Genomic DNA, 21,151 nt, shown 5'->3' with positions numbered 1-21,151 from the left:
TGGGTTGAAAACTCAGACTCAGAGGTATCGGTACCAAACGAGTTAAGTGTTCATAGTTTCGTGGCGCAATTCTGAAATGTTTATGTCTCAATGATTAAAACCATTTAATTATATAGCCTATAAAAATACTCATGATAAATATGCATAATAAAACAGCTGACAGTGTAATGTGTGTCGGTTCGGTGGGTACCTTTCATTCGTCTTGGGTGCCTTTATTCCCTGTTTTGGGTTTTTAATGATTAACATCCCCCGCGGTGATTTCCCAGGACAGACGGCCGCGGCATTGTTGCTGATAAGGGGTTAAAATGACGACTACATCACTGAGCTGAGCCGGAGAGGATCCGCGGCCATTTTTCCCGGACACTGGGAGCCCGTGTCCCAGCGAGGTGAATCGTAGAGCCCGCGATCGGCAGCAGCAGCGGAGCCGGCCGCCGGTGAGGTGCGGTGCCTCGGGGACCTGGTGAGTGAGTCCCTGCGGTCCCTCTGCGACGAGGATACACTGTAACGGGGGGCAGAGATCTTACAAGCTTGCACTGACTCAGTCATTGATTAAATCTAAAATACGGACAAGGATAGATGGAGGTAGGGTACTACTTATTAGTTACTTTTAGTTAGAATAAAAATATGTGTTTTTCTCCCCGCGATACAATTGAGGTGTGCAGGAGCATGAGGTCTGCAGTGTTCATCTTCCTCTGCATCTTCCTCTGCATCTTCCTATATCTGACCGGAGTTTGACCTCCGACTGATCGGAGTTTGACTGGAGTTTGATCGGAGTGTGATCGAAGTTTTCACGCTGATGGAAGTCGTCCCGGGCGCCGTCACCTCCATCCTCATCGCGGACATGCCCTTTTCCCTGTCTGAACATGTGTCATTAGCCTCTGGGCTGTACTTCTGTCGCTCTTTAAATCACTTCAATGGATATTTATTATCAGTTTATATACTCGCTGTCGTTCCCTTGCTTATATGGTTCGTCTCGCATAACTGGATCTTAAAGCCGATGGTCAGTTATTGTACTTATTTGTACTCTGGGTGTTCTTACATTAATGAATGCTCTGCGTTAGGACGGGGGTGTTAAAAACACAAATTCAATTAAATGCCCCCCGCTGTGCATAATTTTAATCCGCATTAGACTTTTCCTCTAAGCGGACGTTCTGGTTGTAAATATAGCAGACTTGGGGTTGGGCTGCCGATAAGCCCGGATGCATCAGCCGCTGGTTTCCAAACAGTGTTTCAATTACCACTTCATTTAGCATCCATTTGTCTGCAAAGGTGTGTAGATGCAGGTGTGGATCATCGGCGGTACCTCGTGCCATGTATGACCAGGGCTGCCAACTTTGCTCAGCTGGCTGTACTGAGATTTTCAATTTGAGACAAGTCTGCATACACATACACACGCATTAACATGTATGTAACCGTTTTATTACCTTGCAAATAGTCTGTAGGGTTTGCAAACTACCCCAAAGCTTTTGATGTAGCTGATTTCAGGTTTGTAGCACAATAATATAGATTTGCCATAATATTTCTTGTGTGAGAGTCTGAAAGTGCCACGCCAGATGCGTGAGAGATGGCAACCCTGCATGACTTGTCAATGTCACAAACTGAATAGGTTAATGATAACTATAGCAAAATTATTCAGGATTTTGAAAATTCTCTAAAAATGTATTGAAAACGTTTTATTGGGTGGTTGTCTTGTGCCCATAGTCTCTGAAGTGAAGCGACGAGCATTTGTGAAGTTAGATGATAAGCAGCTTTTGGGGTGGGGGTGGTGGTGCGCGCCATTGTGTCTGAGGTTGTACACCCCCCACACCCCCCACTGTGTTTGCATCGAGCTTTAGAGGTAATTGGATATTCCCCTAAAACCATAAAAGCCAGCAGTTCTGGGCTCCTTCGTTTTCAGCTGGGGGGGGGTGAGTGGCTGGCTTTCCTACATCACCCCCAACCCAAACCACCCCTCATTCATCCTCAAAAGCAGCTGTGGATTTTTAATGTGGCTACCAGAGGTCTCTCAGTATGAGCACATGAAACTGGACATTTTGGTATTTTTGGTTTACCTTCCGTTTACTCAGCAGGGGGGTGGGGGGGGGAGGGGGGCGCTCTTTAGGCTGATATGCCGCGGTCTGGCTGATGTCCTCCAAAACCCTCGTACCACAGGACTGAATGTATCGCGAGTGAGTCACCAACACCCCCCCCCCCCCCCCACTGAAGAGGAGGCTTCAGAAGAGCAAAATAACACCGGCTGCCGTTTCCTCATACCTCTCTCAGCTCGCCTGCCCCCCCCCCCCCAGTCCAGAGGACAGCATGGGGAGTCACACCGTGCATGTCTTCAGTGCTTTTTGCAAACTGCATGCAGACATAGCTCCTTGCTAGGGTCTCTCTTGGGACTTTGGTGTGTTGATTGTGATTCCATCTGAGTCTGCCCACTTATTGACAGGTTTGTGCCATTTCTGATTCCAGGGTTGTTTTTAAGCAGGAAACCATAGCTCTTGTTTCTATATGTGTCCCTGGTGCCTCACTGAATGCTCAGCCTGACTCCCCTGGTACTAGGAGGCCAGCTGATAGCTGTATGCTTGTCATGTCCGCTCTGCCTCGCCGGGGTGCCGTGTTAACTTTGGCGTTACATCATCATGACAAAGGTATCCCACAGAAAGATGGCAAAGCCCGGCGCCGTGGCTGCTGATTGGCTAATTCAAATGACAGGACACAGGAAGCCGCTTGTCTGTGTGGGAATGAATGCTGCAGATGAATAGCAGGTGATGTGACCGACTCTAGGTGCGTCTGTTGGAGAAATGCGAGCTGAGTGAGGGGTGCCTCAGGGCCCACACTGGGACTCACTCCCCCTGCTGTAGTGACTCGCTTGCCCCCGGTTTTTGGACAGGACTGAAGCAGAACTATTACCTGAGTTTGCGAGTGAGAGTCTGGGATTATGGGAATGTCATGGCATTAGCAAGCCCCCCACCCCCCCCAGTCTGCTGCTGTTTGGGGCCTCGGATGCTCATGGAAACGGGGCAGAGTCCCCCTGCTTATTCTGGCCCACTCTGTTGGTGTGCTGGGGGGCTATTTTTAGTCACACAACTGACCCCTTCTGGCTTGGTAGTGGTGAGGTAATCATTGTGAATAGAAGCAGCTGGGGAGCAGGGCTAGAAGGGCGGGGGGCTGGGGGGGCGAGTGTGGTGTTACAGACATTATATTGCACTCCACCCCTCCATTTCCTGTCTCGGTCTCCAGCAAAATGTGGAGGATCTTGATAAAGTCCAAATCCCCTTTTCAGAAGCTTTCAGAAAGAAACCGCTGTCTTTGGCTTTGAGCCAGACGCCGAAATCTCGGCCGGCGATCGGGCCTTTGTGGCGTGGGGCTCTGCAGCAGGGGACTGAGGAACGTTCCGGATCGGGAGGCGTCTCTCTGCAGCTTTTCTGTGCCAATAGTGGGGACTTTCTTACCTCACAAGTGAAGCGGTAAGACTCAGGCAGAGAACCAGAACAGCAGGACACACCAAACGTTTGGTCAAGTGACCATTTAACATCTGGAAGTTCCCGTGTGGTCGCCCCCCCCCCCTCCCCTCCCCAATGAAGAGCATTCATGGAAACTCTCACTCAGAGATGCCCGCTAGTTGATGTGTCCCTCGTGTCGACATCCAAGCTAGAAAAGCAGCCCCCCCCCAGGATGCACATCCCTCCCGCTTTACCTCTGTGCTCTGGTGACACATTCACGGTGATCACTGTCAGAGTGAGTTCTGCGAGGTCGTCTTCGGTTCAGTGTTTCTCGGAATGAGATCGCTTGGGAGGGTCATGTGACTGGCCATTGATTGTTGATTGGTTGATGAATGGGTGGGCAATGCTGGCTAGCTGAAATGCAATTACGCCGATAAGATGGGTGTTTGTTATTGCTGCTGAGGAAGGAAGTCGTGTCAGAATGAGGCCGTGGCGTACATCGGGACACAGCCCCCCTTTAAAGTCCCACAGCTTCCTGTTTCATCACCACACTAATAGCTGTGTTTACAGCATTTAGCTGGAACAGTGTTTCCCAATCCAGTCCTCAGGAGTCCACAGACAGTCCATGTTTTTGCTTCCTCCGAGCTGCCTAGCTGGGAGGGAGCAAAAACGTGGACTGTCTGTGTGTCCCCGAAGACATCGCACTGGAATAACCCCTCCCCTGTGAAGGATGGTCCTCACTCGTCCCAAAACAGGACGTTGTGTGAGCGCTTCAGGTGGCACTCACCTGCTCTTTCTTTTCATCTAACGTCACGGTCTTCGTTCTGTCTCTCTGCGACCGTCCTAATGGGCTCAACAGACCCATACCACACATTCCCTGGCTGCCCCTAGCGTCAGTAGCAGGGCAATTATGTGAAAGTAGACACTGCATCCAGAATCCAGAGGAAGGCTGTTCCGGAAGTTTCCATTGGGGGTGGGGGACAAATAACAGTGAATGAGGTCATAAATCATAAAGCAAAGACAATGAGGCTTGGAAGTTCATCTATAAAAAAACAAATGGAATATGAGATATGAAATGCTGTGATGTAATTTGGAGCGTAGTAGGAGATGAAGAGATTCTGTGGGCAGACTTTCCGCCCACATCTCTCACCTCGGGCTCTTCACCTGTGTGCTGACGACACGCCTTAAGTCTTCGACTTCAGCACTGTTAGGTGGGCGGCCAAGAGCCTTGATGACTGTGCTGTCTGGTTTGGCAGAAACTGCCTTAAGCAATGGTCAGACCGCTCAGGCCCAAATGCAGCGACGACCGGGAGCAGTTCACAGGCTTAACGGACTGCTGCAGAGCCCCCTAGTGGTGGCCTGGGGGGGTTGGTGCTTTTTTGTTTTAAGCCACCCCCCCCCCCCCCCCAATATGGATGATGGTTTCATTTCACCCAGGCATGGAAACCCACCAGTACTTCTCTTTAACCACTCAACTGTGTTCAGTTATGATTCCTGTTCTGGGCCCAAATGTGACTAAAGACCTGTTATTTTGTTCCTGTGGGGACATTTTTTTCTGTCCCTACAAGGGGGTACTGAGTTTTTAAATTTTTTGATTGCAGTCCCAGATTTTTTATAAATGCCAAAAGTCTTGTGTTTTGCTTGGCTACTTTTGGTAAGGGCTGGGTAAGGGTTAATTTTTTTCTTCTTTTAGTAAACTAACATTCCAAAACATTTAGTGTTTTATCAGTTAATATTATCTCTTTTGAGGCTTACTGGCACAGTGTTAGGAATCATTATGTTAAGCTGGAAATTACTGGGAAGTTTCCTGGGTGCTTGGTGGGGGGGGGGGTGACATTCCCTCATGTGTCATCGACCTTATTCCCAAGATGGACCCAGGCCATACCCATCCTTCCACTCTGTGGCACCTTCCATTCTCTGCATCGTCCCCCACCCTATTCACTTTGGTACCTTCCATTCTGTCTATCACCCCCCTCCCTGCTCTCTGTGGTACCTTCCCTTCTCTCTGTTATAGCTACTCTACCCAACACTTTTCCACAAACCTGTAACAGCATTTCCAGGACCTCGCGCTTCACCCTATCAGTCGTTGCCACAGCCGTGGGCACGATGACGTCGGTGGTTCTGTTTGGACTGGACTCCACCAGTGGAAAGTTAAGCCCAGAGCCTGCGCCCCAAATACCAGGAGAAGTTGCCTTTAATTACTCTGCAGATCTGTTTTTCCTGGCTGCCCGGCCCGGTTTGCGTTCGGGAGGAATGCACTGTGGTTATGGTAATCGCTGCGTTTAGATTAATCTCGATTCAGGCGTCTTGTTGTGTGTGACCTGTGGACGGGTCACTTAATCTGTGTTACACAGTTAGAGGCTCATGCTCGTATCTGCAGCAGTTCGTGGGCACCCATAGGGGGCGATGTGCTGGAAGCCAGCGGTCCATCGCTAAAAGGGAATGCAGCATTGTGGAGTGGAGACCTCTGGAAGGAATCGGGATCCGGGCGGAAAGTGGAGCAGCCCGCTGAGGCAGCGGGAACAGCAACAGCCCCGGTTGGCTGCTGGGTACCAACTTGGTTCCTGGTGACCCAGAGGCAAGGATGCTGCTAGAGACTTTCGGACCCATGAAACCATATCAACCCAGACTAGGCTGATTATGTTCCAAATTTTTAGGCCCCCTGTCCTATCTTTACCCCCCCTTGATGGGGCCCTGTTGGGTGTGGGGAGAGTCGGCCACATAAAAGAGAAAAACGCAAACTGATTAAAAACACTAGCAGAACAATGAAGACCCGCCCCATGCCGGGAGTTAAAAGCCGTGGAGATGGAGGAGGAGCGTTTGCTTCCCGTGTGCAGGCTGCCTGGAAGCCGCCGCTGACCACGGGTCGCGTTTCGGGGAGGGAGAGACCCGGCTGTTCGGACATACGCTGGCAGTCAGGGATCTGCATGTATCCCTGCTGACGCGTCTCCCGGCTTCCTCTCCTGACCGCTCCCTTTCCTGTTCCCGCCGGCCTGTTCCCGCAGCCCGCCTGCGTCACTGGCACTGACCTTTGACCCATGACGGCACCAGACAGGATATCTGTGGCACACACCGCAATCCGGTATAGTCAGGTCTGGGAGGGGCAGCGTTTGTGGGGGGGCAGCATGTTTTTTGTGTGGGTGGAGGGGTCTCACACCTTCAGGTGGATGATGGATGGATGGATGGATGGATAGATGGATGGATTGTGTTAATACCAGTTTATGATTAGTACAGGTGGGGGTTAGGTTTAGTACTAGGTAATGGTTAGTATAGGTCGGGGTTAGGGTCAGTACCTGGTTAGGATCAGTACAGGTAGGGGTTAGGGTCAGTGCCCAGTTAGGGTCAGTACCTGGTTAGGGTCAGTACCCAGTTAGGGTCAGTACCTGGTTAGGATCAGTACAGGTAGGGGTTAGGGTCAGTGCCGAGTTAGGGTCAGTACCTGGTTAGGGTCAGTGCCCAGTTAGGGTCAGTACCTGGTTAGGTTCAGTACCCAGTTAGGATCAGTACAGGTACGGGTTTGCTGTGGTTCTCCACCTAGCTTATCAGGAACACAGACAGACAATTGAGGGTTTGGTTCACAGAAGCTCTAACCTCAGGGGCCCCATTGTGCCGGAAAGCGCCTTGCGTGTCGCTGTGCGGCACGTCTGACTGAAACCTGCCCCGGGCCCCTCCCCGTGACGGTCGGGAGCTATGCTGACATGTGACATTGGTGGCATGTTCTTCAGGTGATGCATAGGCACTCGCAGGTCACATTACCTCACTGGGCAGTGTCTCCTCCATGTGTCATCTGCTCGAGAACCTCATGTCAGGTCAGGACGACGTGACGACGACGGAGACGTCGTGAGATTCAGCCAGCTGGACCATAGACCAACCCCCCCCCCCCCCTTTTTGCTTCAGATTGATAACAGTGTCAATGATGTAGTTTGGCATAAATCGTTAAAAAAATATATCACAATTAAATAACTTTAAATCATACCAAAATGTGTCTATTTCCTGGCCATTTCAAGTATCAGACTAAAAAATGATGTGTGTGTGTGTTTATAAATTACTTTTTTGTGATTTAGCATTATAGCAACCTCTAATGAGCCAAAAAACATGGGAATCATTTAAAGACGTGACTTTTTCTCTCTCTTGCTAAATGATTGTTTCGCACCTAGTTCATTCGAATTCTGGAATTTGCAGCTGCGGTCATTAAGTCCGCATGCGGACCTTGTGCTTATTAACCCTAATTCTGCACCCAGATCATGCCACATTCCGGCTGCATCAGGAGCGCTTCCAAAACTCCTCTGTTCGCCAAATTCTTGTTTACTAAAATGAACGGGAAAAACCGAACCACTTTAAAATATGCTTGAGGGGATTGTCTTATTTTTTAGTTAAATGATGTCACACTGACTTTTTGAGACAAGGTATTCTGTTTGTCCTAAGTAACCCCAGCCATTTGGGCGGGATGAAGGTGGTGGCCGCTGCCTCAAAATGAGGCCCCTCTTCAGGCTCGCCTCTGTAATACAGCCCCAGGCTTCGGGCCTACGACGGCCAGAGTCTGTGCTCGGCTCCCCCCAGGACTGTCCTTAATGTATCTGTTCCCTTCTCTAGGAGAGCATGGAGCCGTGAAGGTGGAAACGGAAGGAGCCGGCAAAGGTGAGATGGGCCTCAAGCTCAACGGAGTTTGCATTTTGTAGCCTAGACTGTAGGCAGCAGTTGAAATGTTTCTTGTGGAGTTTGGCTGACGCCTCGCACATCTTGAGAATGTTTAGTTATTTTAGTAAATTAGTAAAACGTTATCTTTCCCAGCAAGCTATATGAGTGTTTAGTGTGTGGTGCAATATGGGATGTTTGTCCGCTTTTGTTGAGGGTCACACTCATGCTGAATCTGGACGACGCTCCCAGGAGAGCTATTGATATTTGGGAAGTGGTTCCCAAGCCAGCGTCGCCCCCGTCCCATAAACTGCATCTCAGTTTCTGTTTCCATGATTAAAAGAAGCACTTTTCCCAAGCTAGTTGTTATTTCTCTGGAATTATAATTAGCAAGAATGAAAACCCAGCGAAAGCCTGACAGATACATAGCCCCGCCCCCAGGATCCTCCACACCAATCGGCTCTCTCTGCCACTCCAGGAGACATGGAGCCCCAGAGCATGCTGGTAGAGCCTAGCCCACGGTATGAAGCCATGACCCATCACCTGGAGGAGCTGTCCCTGCAGCCCAACTGCAGTCTGCCCCCCCTCGATCAGCGCAGGAATGGTGAGCACCTCATGACCTTTGACCCTCGGGTCTGTTCGCTTTTTACCCCAGCCGCAGCGTGGAGGGGGGCACCAGGGGATGGGGAAAGGCGGGAAGCACCAGCGACTGCGGACACCCTTTTGTGATTTGTGTGGATGTGTAGGTGACTGTCAGACAGCAGTCCTGCCCTGCCCTGGACTGTCCAGCAGGTGGCCTTACGGTTAATGGCCCATGCGTCCATAACCTCTTCAACGTAGCATCACACCCTCTCTGACTCCTGCTAAGCAGCTAACGGTAAACCTGCCGGTTGCCCTGGAAACCGTCAGGCCCAGAGCAGCTTTCCGGCCGTGTGGAGCAACTGTTACCATTACTGGGAATTACTGGGAATTACACAAGACCTCTGGTAATGGCTTTAAGGTGCGGCCTCGGTGCCCAGCCAGGGGAGCCCTGCTGGGATGGGGTCGCCACCGTGTCCGGTCCCGCCCACTCTGACCCCTGACCCCATCTCCGGCCCCCGCAGGTTCCCTGTCTCCCCTGGTTCCCATCGCTCAGGCCAGGACTGCAGTCTGGAAATGTTTTGCTGGCATGTGAATGCTGGTGGGGGGGGGGCTGGCAATGACCGCCCCCCCCCTTCCCCAGCCAGTGTCATACTGACATTTTCACAGGCCCCTGGGGGAGGGGGGGGGGGCGGCACACTCAGCTTGGGAAGACTCTCCTAATGTCTCTCATGGTTTCATTGCATCTGGACGGCAGGGGTGGGAGGGAGCGTGGGGGGGGGGGGTGGGAGGGAGCGTGGGGGGGGGGGGGGGGGGGGAGTTTCTTGGTCTGAGAATAAATCTGTCTTTTATTATGCTAGTATGTCTGTTACGGCGTTCCTCTCAAATAACCTTTGGCCTGTGAACCCACCCCCAGAGAGCTCGGGGTCTGGGAGGTGTCAGCCACACCGACCTGTCTGTGTGTGTATATATATTATATAATATTTAATTGGGTATTATGACTTTGGGATCAATAAAGTAATACTAAATTAGATTATGACCATGAAATCTGTGTGACCCGTCAACATCGCTGTCATTGTTGTCCTTTCGGTCGCCTCCTGTGTGGCACGGCAGAAAAGAATGCGCTTGGCATGATGCCCCAGCCTGTCTGCCCGTCCATCTCCCTCTTTCCAGGTGATGACATCATGGAGGAGGATTAAATAAGCAGTGCCCTGTTACAGCGAATCCCTTGGGATGTCTTGGATAGTCGCCATCCCCCCCCCCCCCCCCGCCACCCCCCCTTTACTCTCCACCGCTGTGCCCGTGTCCCCCGCCTCTGCCGCTGTGCCCGTCTCCCCCGCCCCTGCCGCTGTGCCCGTCTCCCCCGCCCCTACCGCTGTGCCCGTGTCCCCCGCCTCTGCCGCTGTGCCCGTGTCCCCCGCCTCTGCCGCTGTGCCCGTGTCCCCAGCCTCTGCCGCTGTGCCCGTCTCCCCCGCCCCTGCCGCTGTGCCCGTCTCCCCAGCCTCTGCCGCTGTGCCCGTCTCCCCAGCCTCTGCCGCTGTGCCCGTGTCCCCCGCCTCTGCCGCTGTGCCCGTGTCCCCCGCCTCTGCCGCTGTGCCCGTCTCCCCAGCCTCTGCCGCTGTGCCCGTGTCCCCCGCCTCTGCCGCTGTGTCCGTGTCCCCCGCCTCTGCTGCTGTGCCCGTGTCCCCCGCCCCTGCCGCTGTGCCCGTCTCCCCAGCCTCTGCCGCTGTGCCCGTCTCCCCAGCCTCTGCCGCTGTGCCCGTCTCCCCCGCCCCTGCCGCTGTGCCCGTCTCCCCAGCCTCTGCCGCTGTGCCCGTCTCCCCCGCCGCTGTGCCCGTCTCCCCAGCCTCTGCCGCTGTGCCCGTCTCCCCCGCCTCTGCCGCTGTGCCCGTGTCCCCCGCCTCTGCCGCTGTGCCCGTCTCCCCCGCCTCTGCCGCTGTGCCCGTCTCCCCCGCCTCTGCCGCTGTGCCCGTGTCCCCCGCCCCTGCCGCTGTGCCCATGTCCCTCAGTAATGTGCCCCTGCTTCCGCATGACACACAGACGTCTCTGCCGCTGCCGCTCCCGTGTCCCTGGGCTGGGGCTTTCCGTAGAATCGGGACAGGCGTGTCGCATCACTGTGCGAGTTTTTCCGGGTTTTTCCAAGGGAGTGTGCATTTAGCTCTGAGACGTTTCTGACAACATTCCCATGACTGTCGGCACTGGGGGGGCTTGTATTATGTCCTGTGCCCCCCGCCCTGCTGCCTCAGGCTGTCGCTTTATTGGCTGGCCTCTCTGCTTCTGACCTGTGCTTCCGGAAAACACCGGGGGGGAGCCCTTCCTCACCCCAAAGCAGGGAGCCTGTCCGTAACACTTCCTGTAGGCGTCCTTCTGGCTGGCTACCACTGGGGGGCAGATCTGGGCGGGGGGGCATCGTGGGAATGGGGGCAGCCCGCACAGGGCCTGGGCTTTGTGGTCCAGCTCGCATGTGTCACTTAGCTTAGGGTCTTCAGAGAGCATCATTGCCTGCGTCAGTGTAGTGGATTTGCGTGATGCAATTGCCTCGATTGGTATGAGTTTGCCTGTGAGAGTCAGGCCCAGGGAGGGGTTAACAGTGGCCAGTCTGTGCTCCCACCCCTTTTCCCTGATTGGCTGAGCTTGGCCTGATTGGCAGCTGGGAGAGAGGGAGCGAGGGAGGACCGGAGCTTGGCTGTGAGAAAGGTCTGTGGTGTGGCCCAGGTTGGGGCTGCCGCCGTTGCTGCCTCTCCTCCTCCTCCTCCTCCTCCTGCTCCTCCTAGTCGTCCTCCGTCGCTGCCAGGCCGCCACATCCATGGGACTGGCTGTGCGGTGGGAGTGTGCTCTGCCCGCCCGCCATGGCCTGCCTTAGCCTGGAGACTCCGGCTGGCTGCCAACGCACATTCACCCCAGGTACCTCTCTGCTCTCCTGTCACTCTGTCTATCTCTCTCTCTCTCTCTCCCCCTGTCCCTCTCTTTCTGTCGCTCTCTCACACTCCTCCTAAAGTGTCAGTATAGACAGGCATGTTATAGGATGTGCTGTTACTGCCCTTGAATGCCTGTGCGTGGGTGTGTGAGTGTGGGTGGGTGGATTATGTATGTACACATAGTGGGGATGTTATTTTGACCTTGTGGGGACATTTTTTCTGTCTGTCTGTTTTATACAAACTGTGAATGCAATCAAAAAACTAAAAATGCCAGAAATCTGGTATTTTGTTTGACTATTTATGGTTTAGGAAGGTTGTCATAGTTAGGATTAGGATTAGGATAAGGATAGAGTCCCCACAAAGGTATTAATACAATGTTTGTGTGTATGTGTGTGTGTGTGTGTGTGTCTCTGTGAGCTTCTTTGTGTTTGTTCCTGTTAATTTGTGTGTGTGTGTGTGTGTGTGTGTCTCATAGTTGTGGGCCAGAAGCTTGTTGATCCATCAGAGGTAATCCTGCTTGATCCCCCCCCCACCCCCCCGTGTTAGTTGTCTTTCACTGGAATCCTGAAGAGAATATCAGGGTCAGCAATGTCACTGTGCCAGGGTACCTGTACTGGGTGAGCGTGTGTGAGGTTCAGTGACAGCTGTGAGGACCTCTGACCCCCCACCCGTCCGCGGTGTTCCTGTGTTACCTGCACGTGGCTCTGCAAGCCTTTGTGGCTGGGAGGGGCTCTGTAACACTTTGTGTTTGGATGATTTCAGGGTCAATGTGTGTTTCCCTTGGGGAGCTGGAGGGGACTAAGGAGGCTGTTTAGGTTAAAAGGGAGAGATGTTCACCTGTACGGCTGCCTAGGTCACAGCGTATGTCAGCATGGGGCTTGACTGGAAGGCAGATCCTGTGGGGGGGGGAGTGTTGTGGGGGTAGTTCAGTGACCGTGACGGGAGCAGAGTCCACTTCTGAGTGTTTTTCTTTGGTACCAACCATTCCTGACGTGGAACAGCACCCCTTTCAAAGGCGCAACAGCGCCGCCCTCCAGGTCACAGGCCAGCGTTTCCTCACACGCTACGTCACCCACTGTGATTCATCGGCGTGAGACAGGAAGGTCTGGCATTTCGCCGGTTAGAAACAGTCAGTGTACCAGTGGGGAGAGAGGCTCGACACCCCGCCCCATCGTTCCTCATGCCTCGGTGGGGAGGTGGGGGTGGGGGCTTCCTACTGGTCCCCGTCTCCCCGTCCTTGCCCCCTCGGATCTGTTTCCCAGGCCTCGTTCTCACAGCTGTGGGGTTTATTTTCGCCGGGGTGATTCAGTGTCCACATCGCATGCGACCCCACGTTTCCCTGGAGACGACCACCGCCTGGGGTTGCAGACGGGGGGGCTGGGAGGGGCGGGTCAGCATGACCTCCAAATCCTCGCTTTTGCCTGTTTCCAAAAATTTTGCTGTCGAGGAGACGTGTTTGTAAATGTTTAAATTAGACACTGACGTCCAGCATTTTGAGGGGGCGGGCTTAGGGAGGGGCAGCCAGGCCTGTGCTGGTCTGCTTATGATGCCCCAGCGCACGTTTTGGCAGCAGATGCAGGGTCCCTGGGGGGGTAAAAGGCCCCCGCTTTTGGGAAAACGTCTCTATCCTACAGAGGATGTGATCCCACCTGGTGCTGGGGGGGTCACACAAAGCCACTCCAGAAGGTCAGGCCAGTGTCACACTTCACCATGTTTACCTGCTTGTCATTACCCATCCCCCCCCTCCACAGCCCTCCAACTCCAGTTGCAGCAGAGACGCACACGGCAGCAGCTAGCAGACCAGGGCATCATGCCACGTGAGTATGTCCACACCTGCAGTACTAACCTCGCTCTCCAGGTGGTGCTGCTGAGTACAACACTCCTTTAAAGGCAGTTTGAAATGCAGTATGTGCACAGCCCAATCCTGCTTATTCAGCACATTTCTTGCTATTTGTTTGTTGTGTTGGGGTTTGAGGTGACATCCCCCCTCCCGGTGCATGACTAAGGGTGAGGGCCCTCTGTGTGTTGTGACCCTTCCCTCACTGATAACCTCACATGCCACAACACCCACCCACCCCCTCCAGCCTCATCTGCAAGGATGTCCCCCGGGGATCCTTCAGAAAAACAGACTTTGGAGCATTCTTGTCTCGCAGCGGTGTGGTGACCCCTGACCCCGTGTCTTCCTCTGCTATCGGGAAGTGAGCTGGCCCAGCTTCAGGGCGGGGCTTTTCCCAAACGGTGGCACGTTGGGGGTTTATAGCCTGCTGATCATCCCCCTCCCCTCCTGTCCCGCATCACTGTGTCTGTCATGCTCTGGCTCCGCTCCCCCCTTCCCCGAAAGGCGTGTTATCAAACCCCCATGTCAGCCTCGCTGCCAATCAACACGCTACACGTGTGTGCCACTCCTCGTCTGTGGAACGCTCATGCCGACATTCCTGTTATTAATGTATCCATCTGCCGTGTGTGGCTCTGCATTTATTTGGGTTTCGACCCCCCACCCCCCCCACATCACGGACACTTTCGGTGGCGAGCTCCTCAGCCATCGCCGGTCTCTGGCCCTCATCTCCCTCTGCTTGCCTGAATGAGTCGTATCCTGTACGCCACTGCGGTCATGTTGAGGGCATCAACAGCTGTCACTCCTCACCATAAACCCCTAACCCACAGAACATGAACCACAACCGTGACCCTAAACCCTGACCGTAACCATGAACCGCCGCTGTCACTGTAACCCGTATGCGTAACCCCATAACCATGAAGACTGAAACCCCGCCCTCCATCCCGTAGCCCTGAAGAGCCCGGCTGTGTTCCACGAACGTATCCGCAGCCTGGAGAGAGCCCGGGTAGGTACGGCGCCCCCCTCAGGCAGACACAGCCAAGCGCCCTGTGCTGCCACGCTTCCTCAGTCTCCTCTGTCCTTTTCCGCTTCACAGACAGAGAATTTCTTGAAGCAGAAGATCCGGAGTCGGCCGCAGCGCTCCGAGCTGGTGCGCATGCACATCCTGCAAGGTGAGGCCGTCGCCACGGTGACCCGGCCCTGGAGGGGTTCCCGGACCATTCCATCCCTGATGAGAGCCCCCCCCCCCCCGACAGAGACGGCGGCCGAGCCCTCACTCCAGGCCGCGCAGATGAAGCTGAAGCGAGCGCGTCTGGCCGACGACCTCAACGAGAAGATCGCGCAGCGGCCCGGCCCCATGGAGCTGGTGGAGAAGAACATCCTGCCTGTGGACTGCAATGTGAAGGAGGCCATTTCCGGTGAGGGCTGCTGGGAGGGGGCGCTGTGCCTGTGTTCAACAGGTTGCTGGTTTAAACCCCATGTAATAAGTAATAAGTGGCATCTATTGTACAGAAGTGAAACTTCAATACATGTTGAAGTAGCCCAGTGCCTTAAGCACTAAGCCCCCTGCTGCCCCCTCCTGGTGAATGTTGATTAATAAGCTCCGCCCCCCCGCCGGACATGCTGATCCCCCAGGCGGCGAGGTGGGGTATCCCCAGACGCACGACGTGTACACCTTCGACGAGGACAGCGGTGACATCCCCTCCCCAGAGCGGCCAGCCAGCCAGGAATCCCAAGGCTCCTCCGCGTCTCCCCCGGCCCCCAGGCCTGGCGAGACCCCCCCCACGGCCCCTGCCCAGGTGCCACCCACCTCCCCCATTGCTCCATTAGATTATCACGGGGGAATTTAGCAGCCACCATGAAGGCCATCCCCCACCAGACTATAATCACGATCAGGGCCGGACCAACAGCGGCCTGGTGGCCCCCCCATCTGATGGTGCCCTGGTTCTGTTAGCCTGATTTGCCACGACGCCTGTAGCTCTTTCCATCTCCCCCTCACAGCTCTGCCCGGCAGTGTCCCAGCCCACTCCGGACCTCCCCAAGCCACCCCCCCCCTCATCCTCCAGTGAGCAGCCGGCGGGTCATGTGACCACATCCCCACAGAAGCCAGGCCCGACTTTGGTGAAGGTAACATGTGTACACACACACACACAGATACACCCGGCCGTGCCATAGCAGGATGGAAAGTGCAGTCTCATAATGGGGTTTCCTTCACCTCCCTGAGGGGTTGGGGTCGTGACCCCTTGTTTCCTGCCTCTTCCCTGTCCTGACAGTTGGACTGACCTCCCTTTTCCTGCCTGCCCCACCTACGGTAAAGGGGTTACCCAAATGCATGGTTATGTCGGGGGAGGGCAGGGGGTCCCTCTCCACTGCTTGACACCCACTATGTTCTCGCCTGCGTTTCCGATCCTGCCCCCCCCCCAGCCAATGTTTATCCTTAATACCCCCTAGCTGCGATCAAATGGTTAATTTTGCTTTCACCATTGAAACTCCCGTGATGAATTCGGGACCATTGGTCCCATGACGATGTCACATTATGACGTCACACGACCCTTTCAGCAAAGCCAGCCCAAGCTGCCCAGCGACAAGACGCGCAGCAAGAAGGGCAGGGAGGCACGTCCGCGCGTCAAGAAGTTCAAGTACCACCAGTACATGCCGCCGGAGCAGCGGGCGGCGCCCGGCCAGCCTGCCATGGACTCCTGCTACTCGCGCCTCCTGCAGCAGCAGCAGCTCTTCCTGCAGCTGCAGATCCTCAGCCAGCAGCAGTGTAGCGGCTACCGGGCCGCGCTGCCCGCTGACCCCGGGTACGAGCCGCCACCACCGCCTCTGATTAGCGCTGGTTTGCTCCTGCTCTTTTCTTCTACAACCGGTTTTCTCTTCCCTCCAGGCCGGCAGCTGATGGACAGAAGAGTCCGGGGGTGGTGGCACTGCCCAGTAATGGGCTCTCAGCCCCCTTGCTGGTGTCCCTGCCCACGGCGACCCCCCCACACTCCAACCACGCCGCCACCAGCCACAAGCCCGGACCGCTGCCAGCCAAACTGGATGACATGAAGGTGCAGTTCAGCCAGGCCAGCAGGGGGTGCCAGAGCATGGTGAACGGTGCGCTGACTGCACTGGTGAATTTGTGTGGCTCAGTCTGAAAGGTCTTTGTTTGCAGGTGGCCGAGCTGAAGTGCGAGCTGAAGCTGAGAGGGCTTCCTGTCTCAGGGACCAAGGTGGATCTCATAGAGCGCCTGAGGCCTTACCAGGAGAAGAGCTCAGCCCCCGATACCATGGATACACTGCAGGGGGCAGCAGAGAGCGCCAGCTTGACTTCCCCTGGATCACCGGGTGCAGGTGCAGAGGAGACTGAGTCCGCACGTGGCTCGCCCATGGGGGAGGACCCTGGGCCGTCAGAGAGGGACCAGCAGCTCCACGAGAAGGAGCGTCAGATCGAGGAGCTCATGCGACAGCTGGAACGCGAACAGCGGCTGGTCGAAGAGCTAAAGATGCAGCTGGAGGTGGAAAAGCGCCACCAGCAGGGGGAGCCAAGAATGCCCTCCCCCGTGAAGGAAGAGGGTGGGGTGTCCCCGAGCTGCAACCCCATCCACATGGCGGCACACAAGCAGGAGAAGCCGCTTGCGCCCCCAGGACAGGACCAGGTGCCCATGCTACCGCAGTTCCTCCTCAGTCACCAACCTGGGGCCTCGATCCTGCTTCCCGTTTCCCTCCCTGCCCGCAGCACTGGCCCGCAGGTACGTCACACTCCTGGGTACCTAAAGCACCCCTTAGCATTAGCATTAGCATTAGCACTAGCATTAGCATCACGGTTTACAATATCTGTGGGGTTTTTCGTTTGTGTTCTCCCCCCCCCAGCCACAGCCATCCCTGCAGGCTGCTGTGTCCACTTCAGCCCCAGGTCTCATCCAGGCCTCCATTCCTCCGATGCAGCTTCAGGACACGGAGGCTTTGGCGGCCCAACCCCACAGTGAGGTCCATTATATGGCCCAGGTGAGCACACCTTTAACCCCGCCCCCCCCACCCCCCCACCCTACCACGGTCATTTTCTCGCCATACTGTTTATCGATAAAATTAAACACAGTTTCCACTTGCCTTCTGGGTGTCTCTTTGGGCGACAGAGTGATTAGGCCATGTTATAAAGACCCGGGCAGCGGTCGTGTGAATGCACTCGCGGGCTCTGGGGCGCGTGACCCACATCGCTGCAGGCCTTTGGGGACCCTGCTATGTATGCTGACCCCATGGGGGCCGTCGGGCCCCCGTCTGCGGGAATCCACCCATATCTCACATCAAAGGCGCCAGAGAAGAATCTGAGGCCAGGGCTCAGAGGTGGAATTGGGGGGTTGGGATGAGCCAGACCAGGCAGCTGGCGGCTGCTTTGCGGTCACAGTAATGGTCAGAACTGGGTGCAGAATCTGTTCTCCATAACATAGCAGAAACTATCATGACTGAGGGCCAGGATGAGGTTCCATTACCAGAAGAGTCAGAAGAGGATGTGGGGGGGGAGACATGATGGGGACACAGGAGGGAGGACATGGAAGAGGACAGTGTCCCTGTCCCTTCACGACCCCCCCCCAAGGATCCCTGTTACCCCCCCCTCAGTATGTCCTGCTATGTCAAGGGTAATATGATCGTGAGGGACACTGTCATCACAGCCCTGCCCCCCCCCCCCACAGACCCTCCCAGCAAGCTCTGCCCCCACTTTCCAGTACACTCACAGTGGCCAGGCTGTGACGGAGGTCCCCCAGTGCTTTCTGCAGTCCCCCCCAGACCGGCAGCCATCTCCTGGGCGTCCCCCCAGCCAGGCGCTGCATAACGGCCTGGCGAAGCAGGTCTGTCCTGCGTGCAGCATGAACGCTCCTGTTTAAACCGTCTGTGTGTGGCAATTTAATGACCCTAAGCCCCTCCCACAGCCTCCCTCCCAGCCCACCTACATCCTCCAACCAACCGCCTTCACCAGCCACGCCCCCAAGATCAAAGACCCACCCCGCTATGAAGAGGCCGTCAAGCAGACCCGTGGCCTCCAGGCCTCCACACAGGTAGGGGGCGCTGCAGTGTACACAGGGTCAGTGCTCTTGGTCATACAAATCTTAATCTGCACTGACACTTCTGTGTCACCTGCTCAGGTTTCCATGGCGACCAGCCAGCAGATGGACGATCTGTTTGACGTCCTGATCGAGAGTGGAGGTGAGATCCCCTGGTGTCACAGGCCCCACCCCCTGACCCCCGACCTTCTCGCTGGGCGTGTACTTCCTGTCCTTTACTGACTGCCGCGTCTTGGGCACAGAAATGTCGCCCTTCACCCGACAGGACCCCCCGGCCCCAGCCAAGACGCTGACTGCTTGTGTCACCACGCTGCCCGTGGGGATGGTTCTGTCGCGGCCCCCACCTCAGGTCCACGAGGCCCCCCCTTCGTGCCGCCAGCCTGCTCTCGCTCCCTCGCTGCCCCTGATGGACGAGCTGGACCACCAGCTGCTAGAGCCCCCCCTCTCCCCCATGGACACGTCCTCGCTGTGCCTGCCCCCCCCCTCCTTCGATGGCATGGACTGGATGGACCTCCCCCTTGTGGGACCCCTAGGGGCGACCCCAGCAGGGGGGATCTTCTCCTCGGACATTGATACCCATGACCTGCAGCTTCAGTGGGACTGAGGGGGCGGAGTTAAAGCAAGGACTACGTTTCATAAAGCAGGCAGAGCAACAGCTTGAAGCACTTTCTGTTCTTTCTCTGGGATGTTTTAGGGCTTTTCTGGGACAGAGATTCTCAGCAAAAACAGGAAAATGTTCACAAACTCGCACTCTCTCTCACACACACACACACACACACACCTCCTGCCTGCAGCTGAGGACACAGGCTGCTCCTGCTAAGGGCTCCTGGTCTGGGGAGCATCAGAAGGGGGGTCGGGGGGCAGGCTCCACAAAAACACCACATAACAGGGCTGTTCTCTCCAGGGTCCAAAGGGCGTGTTTTGGGTCAAGCTGTTCCCTGGTCCTGCGCTGTCTGGATAAATCCCAAACTGTTCCGGACCCCATAGTCTGTCTCCCGTCACTTGGGCTTGTGTGCAGCATAACTGCTAGTCTAGACGAGGTCATGACTGTCACAGACCGTGACTGTGTTACATCGACACCGTGGACCTTCTGGATCAGGAAGAATGAGGACGTGGGTTGTCATGTTTTATAACTGTCACTTTTAAGGAAGCTGGTCTGTCTGCTCATGGGGATACTGCCAGATGAGGATGATCCTTCCAGCCGCACACATGCCCAGTTTGGCTGCTCTGTGCCCTCGATAAGGTGCCCGGAGCTGGAGGCGTGGCCCGTTTGCCTGGAAGGATAACGGAAGCCGAATGCTAAGCTAAGACTTAGCGAGGAACCCGTCATGCTGTGCTAAGAGACGCCAGCAGCTGATTTGCATGTTTGTGTAGCCATGACACAAAAGGAGATCGGTAGCAAAACTGTGGTCTCACAGGCGCCCTATTCGGGGCAAAGTTTGCAAGGGGGGCTGGTTAGTCAGAAGGGGAGTAAAAAAAAATTATAATAAATAATGGCTTAGTGGCTTAACAGATTTGTATCCAGTAGGATGTTGGTTCAAGTCCTCCAGGTAGCACCCAGGAAGTCAGCTGCCCAGAACAGTTCGCGATATAGAAACTCAGCTGTATATACACAGGCAAAATGATCACGTGCTAAACCGGCCATACTGTAGCCAAAGGCAGGACGTTCTTTTTAAACCAACAGGTCACCTTAGCTTGACCGTCAGATACAGATCTCAGCTTCACCGGGCACTTTTCTGCCTGAATGTGTTCATATTTCTCAGTTGAGGTTAGAGAGCTATATATAATAAGCATTGCATTGCCATCTAGTGGCCAAACTCAGCAGTGAAAGTAAGTCAAATTGCGCGATCTGTAGTGGGTCCTAGTCACTGTCTGGACTCGGATGACCCTGCTGGGAACGTGGTGATCAGACGGTTCTTCTACTCTTGGTCCTTCCTAGTTTGCTCAAGGGCCCAGAAGTCATATGATTATTCTGCCAGTTATGGGCTATGACCCCACTATCTTCTCGACACAGATAAGGACTCCTGACCCAGAGAGCCCCATGCACCCCTCTTCCTACAAGGAGAGCGTGACGCATATGGCAGCTTGCTGCACACCTTCTGACCGCTCTTGTTACGCACAGAGAAGGCAGAGTTGGGAGATCTTTCCGGAAGCTGGCCACCCCATAAACACTGCCTGCATCCCCACTGGACGTCGGCTGGAGACACGCCTACCCCTCGCACCCTTAAACTGTGACCAGGGTTGGGCCAGGATAACCCTCAGTGCCCTATCCTCAGTGCCTCTCACATATCCAAACCCCGCCAGGATTCTTCTTCACTTCCAAATTGTTATGATGCCAGCATTTTGCACATCGTGTAAATAATTTTACAAACAAATGTCCTGCATATTTTTATATGTCTATTTCAAAGCCACAAGCCGTATTCTGACTTTGGCTTCTGAAGGGTTTGTATCTCGGCCTCTTGTGGTAATAAATTTCGTTAACATTCTCAGATGCCGTGTCTGATTGACTTCCGGCCCCGCGGCAAATATCAAAGCCCCTGCCATCTCCGTTATGCCAGTCAGCTTTTACCTTTCACTCATTCCCAGGCTCACATTAATGCAATTTTAACTATTTGCATCCTCTTTCTGTTCCGTGTTTGAATTACTGGGTTTGCTACACTTCAGGACCTTGACGTTTCTCATAAAAAAAGGACTATTCCTCATCTTCATGCCGAGC

General features: G+C 54.9%; 1 protein-coding gene across 5 annotated transcripts; it reads left to right on the top strand.

Moving 5' to 3' along the window:
- The first annotated feature begins 317 nt into the window (after positions 1 to 317).
- Positions 318 to 20,924, top strand: mrtfbb (myocardin related transcription factor Bb). Of its 5 annotated transcripts, none has more exons than XM_023822082.2 (17): positions 318 to 460; positions 8,022 to 8,066; positions 8,542 to 8,667; positions 13,312 to 13,377; positions 14,345 to 14,400; positions 14,491 to 14,566; positions 14,651 to 14,812; positions 15,030 to 15,193; positions 15,396 to 15,521; positions 15,954 to 16,198; positions 16,282 to 16,447; positions 16,552 to 17,127; positions 17,249 to 17,383; positions 18,067 to 18,222; positions 18,304 to 18,429; positions 18,517 to 18,577; positions 18,678 to 20,924. In XM_023822082.2, the coding sequence occupies exons 3-17, from the start codon at positions 8,547 to 8,549 to the stop codon at positions 19,037 to 19,039; spliced, it is 2,598 nt and encodes an 865-aa protein (XP_023677850.1). In that variant the 5' UTR covers positions 318 to 460; positions 8,022 to 8,066; positions 8,542 to 8,546; the 3' UTR covers positions 19,040 to 20,924. The 5 variants fall into 5 exon arrangements, with proteins under 5 accessions (XP_023677850.1, XP_023677847.1, XP_023677852.1 ...); XM_023822079.2 differs by having other exon boundaries at positions 321 to 460; positions 15,021 to 15,193; XM_023822081.2 differs by lacking the exon at positions 318 to 460 and adding an exon at positions 478 to 582 and having other exon boundaries at positions 15,021 to 15,193.
- Positions 20,925 to 21,151: the final 227 nt, after the last annotated feature.

This window comes from Paramormyrops kingsleyae, chromosome 22, assembly GCF_048594095.1.
Source record: "Paramormyrops kingsleyae isolate MSU_618 chromosome 22, PKINGS_0.4, whole genome shotgun sequence".
Classification (NCBI taxonomy): Eukaryota; Metazoa; Chordata; class Actinopteri; order Osteoglossiformes; family Mormyridae; genus Paramormyrops; species Paramormyrops kingsleyae.
Note: the sequence above shows the minus strand (reverse complement) of the source record. Positions and strands in the feature narration are given on the sequence as shown.

Bases quoted from the DNA above. Each gene is read 5' to 3' on its own strand.
- mrtfbb (XM_023822079.2), top strand. From the start codon at position 8,547: ATGGAGCCCCAGAGCATGCTGGTAGAGCCTAGCCCACGGTATGAAGCC. The intron at 18,430-18,516 runs GTAGGGGGCGCT...TCACCTGCTCAG, and splicing joins GCCTCCAGGCCTCCACACAG to GTTTCCATGGCGACCAGCCA. The intron at 18,578-18,677 runs GTGAGATCCCCT...TCTTGGGCACAG, and splicing joins CGTCCTGATCGAGAGTGGAG to AAATGTCGCCCTTCACCCGA.